An 8,928-nucleotide genomic window follows, 5' to 3' on the forward strand; every position below is an offset into this window, starting at 1 on the left:
GAGTAGCTGCTGCCTTGACAGGAACTAATGGGGATCCATAATAAACCCCAGGAATAGTAGCTGCTGCCTTGGCAGGAACTAATGGGGATCCATAATAAACCACAGGAAGAGTAGCTGCTGATGGGGATCCATAATAAACCACAGGAAGAGTAGCTGCTGATGGGGATCCATAATAAACCACAGGAAGAGTAGCTGCTGCCTTGGCAGGAACTAATGGGGATGCATAATAAAGCCCAGGAAGAGTAGCTGCTGCCTTGGCAGGAACTAATGGGGATCCATAATAAAGCCCAGGAAGAGTAGCTGCTGCCTTGGCAGGAACTAATGGGGATCCATAATAAAGCCCAGGAAGAGTAGCTGCTGCCTTGGCAGGAACTAATGGGGATCCATAATAAACCCCAGGAAGAGTAGCTGCTGCCTTGACAGGAACTAATGGGGATCCATAATAAACCCCAGAAAGAGCAGCTGCTGTCTTGGCAGGAACTAATGGGGATCCATAATAAACCCCAGGAAGAGTAGCTGCTGATGGGGATCCATAATAAAGCCCAGGAAGAGTAGCTGTTGCCTTGGCAGGAACTAATGGGGATCCATAATAAACCAGAGGAAGAGTAGCTGCTGCCTTGGCAGGAACTAATGGGGATGCATAATAAAGCCCAGGAAGAGTAGCTGCTGCCTTGGCAGGAACTAATGGGGATCCATAATAAAGCCCAGGAAGAGTAGCTGCTGCCTTGGCAGGAACTAATGGGGATCCATAATAAAGCCCAGGAAGAGTAGCTGCTGCCTTGGCAGGAACTAATGGGGATCCATAATAAACCCCAGGAAGAGTAGCTGCTGCCTTGACAGGAACTAATGGGGATCCATAATAAACCCCAGAAAGAGCAGCTGCTGTCTTGGCAGGAACTAATGGGGATCCATAATAAACCCCAGGAAGAGTAGCTGCTGATGGGGATCCATAATAAAGCCCAGGAAGAGTAGCTGTTGCCTTGGCAGGAACTAATGGGGATCCATAATAAACCCCAGGAAGAGTAGCTGCTGCCTTGGCAGGAACTAATGGGGATCCATAATAAAGCCCAGGAAGAGTAGCTGTTGCCTTGGCAGGAACTAATGGGGATCCATAATGAATACAAACGTTTCAGTAGCTTGGTGTGTACAAAATAAAACAAAAAGGGGGGTGACAGTATTATTGCACAGTTGAAATAAAAACAAACATTTGCTTAATGAAAGTCCTCTTTATTCTGTTATTGATACAAACGTATATGAATGTATTAGTACAAAAACATGTATCCTTTGACAAATAAATTTAAATCAATTGTATCTAACGAGGCCAAACGTCCGCATTGGTCCAACGAACACTGACTGCCCAATGACAGGATACTGATGAGGCTACACATGGCTTTGTTCTGCTCAAGAGAGGGGGTAAATCCATTTCAATTCACTTTTTGACAGCTTTCATAAAAATAAAAAATAAACTTACCATACATGGAGGGAAGTGGTCAGAAAGTTACCAAAACATTCAGGAGATAAAAAGTGATCAAAGTTGACCTATTCTGCATACCCCATTACTTTTCCAGTAATGTCTTCATTACTGGAAAAAATAAAAGGTTGGAGTTTGATTTCATTTAGAAGCTTACAAACAGAGTTGTCAAACTGTTTATAGTTTATTTTTATACATTTTGCATTAATAAAAATATATATTTTTTGGTCAATTATCTAAAAACAAGTCAACTCTGATTTTCTTTTTAATTTGTTGCATCACCCTGTACTCAAGAACATGTGTCTCAACTGATGGCAACGGATGATGTTTTACACGTTTTCAGATAATTAACGTTTCAGGTGAAAAAATAAATAAAATAAATATGTTTTAAAAAAAGACCATCCCAAACACTCAGACCTTGTTCAGCTCAGAGAGGTCACCCCAAACACTCAGACCTTGTTCAGCTCAGAGAGGAGGTCACCCCAAACACTCAGACCTTGTTCAGCTCAGAGAGGAGGTCACCCCAAACACTCAGACCTTGTTCAGCTTAGAGAGGAGGACACCCCAAACACTCAGACCTTGTTCAGCTCAGAGAGGAGGTCACCCCAAACACTCAGACCTTGTTCAGCTCAGAGAGGAGGTCACCCCAAACACTCAGACCTTGTTCAGCTCAGAGAGGTCACCCCAAACACTCAGACCTTGTTTAGCTCAGAGAGGAGGTCACCCCAAACACTCAGACCTTGTTCAGCTCAGAGAGGAGGTCACCCCAAACACTCAGACCTTGTTCAGCTCAGAGAGGTCACCCCAAACACTCAGACCTTGTTCAGCTCAGAGAGGAGGTCACCCCAAACACTCAGACCTCTAACATCAAAGTCCCCATCGGCAACCTTCAGTTCTGTCAGCTCTCTCTCAACGTCCTCCTTTGTTGACGGACAAGCCCCTAGTAACGACCTATAATGGTCAGACAAAGTCTTGAACGACACCCCGTCGGTGGTATCCATTTGAACCCACTCTTCTTCTCCCACGTCATACTCCAACTGGGACCCCCATTGCTTCAACATGTCATCGTAGGTCACTCTAAACCTCACAGACTGCTGGTAGAGGTCCATCAAAAGACCAATAGGCAACGTGGAACACATATTATGGAGTAAACTGTGGTGTTGCTGCAGCCAATCCAGGATAAAGTGGAATGAAACTCCTTCTGAAGCCATTTTTGTTGTTGCTGCTGCCGTTTTGTTGTCTTTCCTTGACAGGAGAGCAGCAGCAACGACTCCTGAGAAGTTTTCATTTTCACCACAGTTTTGTAAGAGGTTGTCCAATAACTTCCCTGCTAGGCCCACCTTGGACCCGCCAGTAGCTGGAGAGAGCAGGATATCCAACATCTCCATCAGTGTCATGCCTAACACGTCAGCATCGGGACCGGGAAAGGACGTACTGCGTTTCAAATAAATGGCGCTTAAGACTTTACATGCTGATTTCACTTCTATGAGTTCAGTGCAATGACCGGTGGCGTCCTTATATTTACCTCCAACAGTTATAGTGTCGAAAAGTAGTTTGACGACTGAGCTCGGAACAGCGGCGTTGTTTAGTAACCCCACAAGCAGCAAGTGTTGACACTGCGACAGGTCAGAAAACGTGATGTCCGTATACCCAAGAAAAGTTGTTCGTAAACTTTCGTTTGTCACCTGTAGTTGTTTTTCCAAGATGTCCCTGACGGTTGGATTTGCATGGAACCTTGTGTAGACGTGTTGGCAGTACTGAGTCCATTGGAAGGCTCTGTCCAGGGTCTGTTTATCCCACCGCTGCACCGTCTCTGTCTGCGACACAGCGAGTAGCTCCGTGGTCCGCTCCACGTTCTTTACAATAGCCTCCATCTGCTCTCAGAACAGTTGCAAGTGAGTTTGAAAATGTTAAAAGGACGCCTGAAATTACTCCAAAATGTTGTTTGGAAAAGTCACTTTGGTGTTTTAATTAAAGCTACTTCTTTTCTCCGTGTCCTCTCCTCTTTTCCCCCCCGCCAGTTGATGTTGTGAAGTGAACTTCCGGGTATACGCGCGCGTCCCAGTCACTTCAAAATAAAAGTTCTCAAGATAAAAGTTGTATAAATCATAAAATCTGGCGAATAGAATAAATGTATTGTCCTCCGAGAAAATATTTCTCCCGTTTGAGTTTTACATTATTTTTTTTCTGAATTGGCGAATATGTGTAGATTGATTGTAGAAGAAGAACAAGCAAGTCCATCGAATTTTGTCACTGTATTGTGTTATAGTCATTTATAATCGAACAATTGCAATACATAAAATTGCACAGTGGCTGGGCCAATTAATGCACTTCAGGCTTCAGCATCTATCTAATTACAATCTTGAGCACGGACGAGTTTCTCAAATGTCAGATTAGAGAGAGAGAATGAGAGGAGGAGGGAACGCAGCATAACATTCCCAGTCAGTCCAGTGTGACTGATCAAAAACTCCCCTCCTATCGGCAGTGCAGCACTCGGCTCCACAAAAAAGATCCTCGACAGGTTGAGAGACAGAGATATGATATGCATTGCCCCATTCTACCCCGGGCCACTGTTTTCCCGCGACAGAGCGGGGGGTAGATGAGCGATGGTGAAAAGCATGCATACAGAACGCACGGAGGAGCAAAGACACTGTACGAGAGGACGGTGACAGTCCGGATAGAAGAGTTGCTTTGCAGAGGGTGAGTGGAAGATACAGGGACTGTTGATTGCATGCCTCTGATTGGTCTAGTAGTTTATTTGTTTTTTGTAGGATTTATACTGTATGCTTTATCCGCAAATATATTATTGCATTTGTTGTGAAGTTGTTACATATTTCAGAATCACTAAATCAGAATCAAATGATAAGATTTCAATCACTTATTCAACAATACTTCTATTGTTATTTCTGTAGATTAAAAAAAAAAAATTTAACAGAGTTTTAGGGAAAAAGCTTGATTATAGCAGGGATGGGCAACTCCAGTCCTCAGGGACCTGATTGATGTGGTCACACTTCTCCCCCAGCAGGGATGGGCAACTCCAGTCCTCAGGGACCTGATTGATGTGGTCACACTTCTCCCCCAGCCGAAGTTAACACACCTGACTCCAATAATCAACTAATCATGATATTCTGTTTAGAATGCAACACTCCAGTGCCCCAAGGAGTTGTCCATCCCTGGCCTGTAGCCCTGGGCAGACTGCTATACACAACTGTAGTCTTATTTCCATGGTTGGTATGAGAGATATTCTTCTGTATAGCTTTAAAAAAAACTCAAAAAATATACAGAATATCAAATGTTTGGATAAATTAACTGTTGATGTATGAGACCGAATAAAATGTATCTACCAAACAAAGCTGCCTGTGTGGAGTCAGTTAGTCATGTTACATAGTTAGTCAGTTAGTTAGTTAGTCAGTTAGTCAGTTAGTTAGTTAGTTAGTTAGTCAGTTAGTTAGTCAGTTAGTCAGTCAGTTAGTTAGTCAGTTAGTCAGTCAGTTAGTCAGTTAGTTAGTTAGTTAGTTAGTCAGTTAGTTAGTTAGTTAGTCAGTTAGTTAGTTAGTCATTTAGTTAGTCAGTCAGTCAGTTAGTTAGTTAGTTAGTTAGTTAGTTAGTTAGTTAGTTAGTTAGTTAGTCAGTTAGTCGGTCAGTAAGTCAGTTAGTCAGTCAGTCAGTCAGTCAGTCAGTCAGTTAGTCAGTTAGTCAGTCAGTCAGTTAGTCAGTTAGTTAGTCAGTTAGTTAGTTAGTCCGTTAGTTAGTTAGTTAGTTAGTCCGTTAGTCAGTTAGTTAGTCAGTCAGTTAGTCAGTCAGTCAGTCAGTCAGTCAGTCAGTCAGTCAGTCAGTTAGTTAGTTAGTCAGTTAGTCAGTTAGTTAGTCAGTTAGTCAGTTAGTTAGTTAGTCAGTCAGTCAGTCAGTCAGTCAGTCAGTTAGTCATGTTAGTCATGTTAGTCAGTTAGTCAATTGACTTGTTTTAGAGGAGAATCTATTCTTTAGCTGCAGCCAAACCTTTTTAATGAAGTTCATATGAATAACTTCAAAAGTTGTATTTTATTATGCTGAATAGCTGTGTTTCATTTCATTGGTTTATCGTGGGTGGTCATATTTCCATCTAACTGTTTTCAGACATTTCTTATTTTTGTGTGTGTGTTTTATTGTAATTTTAAATTGGCTGAACATGGACGTGTAAACTGTTGTGGTCGGGTTCATTTTATGATTGACAAGAATAGAAACAGTTTTTTAAATTTTTTTAAATCAGTTGTAAAAATGAAAATGCATACCCACTGGGCACAGATGTCAATTCAACGTCTATTCCACGTTGGTTCAACGTCATTTCATTGAAACGACGTGGAAACAACATTGATACAACCAGTGTGTACCCAGGGGGTAATGACATGAACACATGCACTGACATAAAAGAGACAAAAACACCCCTTAAAATGCATTTACATAAGCTCACAAATCACAAACCTACCTTTTATGCTACTGTGAACTAACTGGGCAGACCTCAGTAATACAGGCCCTGGAGGTTAACAGAAGGGAAATATATTTGAACTTGTAATTGATTTATTTATATATGCCTAATGTATTTATCAATTTTGGACACATTGAAACCAAATATTGTATCAAGTTGTAAACAATTACTATTATTAAAACTAGAATCCTTAGTTGCTGTTTAATATACTGTTTAATATACTCAATATCAAGTGTTTAGATAAATTAACTGTTGATGTACGAGACCGAATAAAATGTATCTACCAAACAAAGCTGCCTGTGTGGAGTCAGTTAGTCATGTTACATAGTTAGTCAGTTAGTCAGTTAGTCAGTTAGTCAGTTAGTTAGTTAATTAGTTAGTCAGTTAGTTAGTCAGTTAGTCAGTTAGTTAGTTAGTCAGTTAGTCAGTTATTTAGTCAGTCAATTAGTTAGTCAATTAGTTAGTCAGTTAGTTAGTCAGTTAGTTAGTTAGTCAGTTAGTTAGTTAGTCAGTTAGTCAGTCAGTCAGTCAGTTAGTTAGTTAGTCAGTTAGTCAGTTAGTTAGTCAGTTAGTCAGTTAGTCAGTCAGTTAGTCAGTTAGTCAGTCAGTCAGTTAGTTAGTTTGTCAGTTAGTCAGTTAGTTCGTCAGTTAGTCAGTCAGTTAGTCAGTTAGTTAGTCAGTCAGTCAGTTAGTTAGTTAGTCAGTCAGTCAGTCAGTCAGTCAGTTAGTCAGTCAGTTAGTCAGTCAGTCAGTTAGTCAGTCAGTTAGTCAGTTAGTCAGTCAGTTAGTCAGTTAGTCAGTCAGTTAGTCAGTTAGTTAGTCAGTTAGTTAGTTAGTCAGTTAGTTAGTCAGTTAGTCAGTTAGTTAGTTAGTCAGTCAGTTAGTCAGTCAGTTAGTCAGTTAGTCAGTCAGTTAGTTAGTTAGTTAGTCAGTTAGTCAGTTAGTTAGTTAGTCAGTCAGTCAGTCAGTTAGTTAGTTAGTCAGTTAGTCAGTCAGTCAGTCAGTCAGTCAGTCAGTTAGTCAGTTAGTTAGTCAGTCAGTTAGTTAGTCAGTTAGTCAGTCAGTTAGTCAGTTAGTTAGTTAGTTAGTCAGTCAGTTAGTCAGTCAGTCAGTCAGTCAGTCAGTCAGTTAGTTAGTCAGTTAGTCAGTCAGTCAGTCAGTCAGTTAGTTAGTTAGTCAGTTAGTCAGTCAGTCAGTCAGTCAGTCAGTCAGTCAGTCAGTCAGTTAGTTAGTCAGTCAGTTAGTCAGTCAGTTAGTCAGTTAGTCAGTTAGTTAGTTAGTCAGTTAGTCAGTTAGTTAGTTAGTCAGTAAGTCAGTCAGTCAGTTAGTTAGTTAGTCAGTTAGTCAGTCAGTCAGTCAGTCAGTTAGTCAGTCAGTTAGTCAGTTAGTTAGTTAGTTAGTCAGTTAGTCAGTCAGTCAGTCAGTCAGTCAGTTAGTCAGTCAGTTAGTCAGTTAGTTAGTTAGTCAATTAGTTAATCAGTTAGTCAGTTAGTTAGTTAGTTAGTTAGTCAGTTAGTCAGTTAGTCAGTTAGTTAGTTAGTCAGTCAGTTAGTTAGTTAGTCAGTTAGTCAGTCAGTCAGTCAGTTAGTCAGTCAGTTAGTCAGTTAGTTAGTCAGTCAGTCAGTCAGTCAGTCAGTCAGTTAGTCAGTTAGTTAGTTAGTCAGTTAGTTAATCAGTTAGTCAGTTAGTCAGTTAGTCAGTTGACTTGTTTTAGAGGAGAATCTATTCTTTAGCTGCAGCCAAACCTTTTTAATGAAGTTCATATGAATAACCTCAAAAGTTGTATTTTATTATGCTGAATATCTGTGTTTCATTTCATTGGTTTATCGTGGGTGGTCATATTTCCATCTAACTGTTTTCAGACATTTCTTATTTTTGTGTGTGTGTTTTATTGTAATTTTAAATTGGCTGAACATGGACGTGTAAACTGTTGTGGTCGGTTTCATTTTATGATTGACAAGAATAGAAACAGTTTCTTTAAATTGTTTAAAAATCAGTTGTAAAAATGAAAATGCATACCCACTGGGCACAGATGTCAATTCAACGTCTATTCCACGTTGGTTCAACGTCATTTCATTGAAACGACGTGGAAACAACATTGATACAACCAGTGTGTACCCAGTGGGTAATGACATGAACACATGCACTGACATAAAAGAGACAAAAACACACCTTAAAATGCATTTACATAAGCTCACAAATCACAAACCTACCTTTTATGCTACTGTGAACTAACTGGGCAGACCTCAGTAATACAGGCCCTGGAGGTTAACAGAAGGGAAATATATTTGAACTTGTAATTGATTTATTTATATATGCCTAATGTATTTATCAATTTTGGACACATTGAAACCAAATATTTTATCAAGTTGTAAACAATTACTATTTTTAAAACTAGAATCCTTAGTTGCTGTTTAATATACTGTTTAATATACTCAATATCAAGTGTTTAGTTAAATTAACTGTTGATGTACGAGACCGAATAAAATGTATCTACCAAACAAAGCTGCCTGTGTGGAGTCAGTTAGTCATGTTACATAGTTAGTCAGTTAGTCAGTTAGTCAGTTAGTCAGTTAGTTAGTTAATTAGTTAGTCAGTTAGTCAGTTAGTCAGTTAGTCAGTTAGTTAGTTAGTCAGTTAGTTAGTCAGTTAGTCAGTTAGTCAGTTAGTCAGTTAGTCAGTTATTTAGTCAGTTAGTCAATTAGTTAGTCAATGAGTTAGTCAGTTAGTTAGTCAGTTAGTCAGTTAGTTAGTTAGTCAGTTAGTTAGTTAGTCAGTTAGTCAGTCAGTTAGTCAGTTAGCCAGTCAGTCAGTTAGTTAGTTCGTCAGTTAGTCAGTTAGTTAGTCAGTCAGTCAGTTAGTTAGTTAGTCAGTCAGTCAGTCAGTCAGTCAGTTAGTCAGTTAGTCAGTCAGTTAGTCAGTCAGTTAGTCAGTCAGTCAGTTAGTCAGTCAGTTAGTCAGTTAGTCAGTCAGTTAGTCAGTTAGTTAGTCA

The 8,928-nt window shown here is 39.9% G+C and overlaps 1 protein-coding gene across 1 annotated transcript; it reads right to left on the bottom strand.

Annotated features, from left to right (window-relative positions):
* Positions 1-1,231: 1,231 nt before the first annotated feature.
* LOC139407539 (FA complementation group F) lies at positions 1,232-3,465 on the bottom strand. Its single transcript, XM_071151358.1, has one exon. The coding sequence runs from the start codon at positions 3,343-3,345 to the stop codon at positions 2,284-2,286; it is 1,062 nt and encodes a 353-aa protein (XP_071007459.1). The 5' UTR covers positions 3,346-3,465; the 3' UTR covers positions 1,232-2,283.
* Positions 3,466-8,928: the final 5,463 nt, after the last annotated feature.

Source organism: Oncorhynchus clarkii, chromosome 4, assembly GCF_045791955.1.
Source record: "Oncorhynchus clarkii lewisi isolate Uvic-CL-2024 chromosome 4, UVic_Ocla_1.0, whole genome shotgun sequence".
In the NCBI taxonomy this organism is placed as follows: Eukaryota; Metazoa; Chordata; class Actinopteri; order Salmoniformes; family Salmonidae; genus Oncorhynchus; species Oncorhynchus clarkii.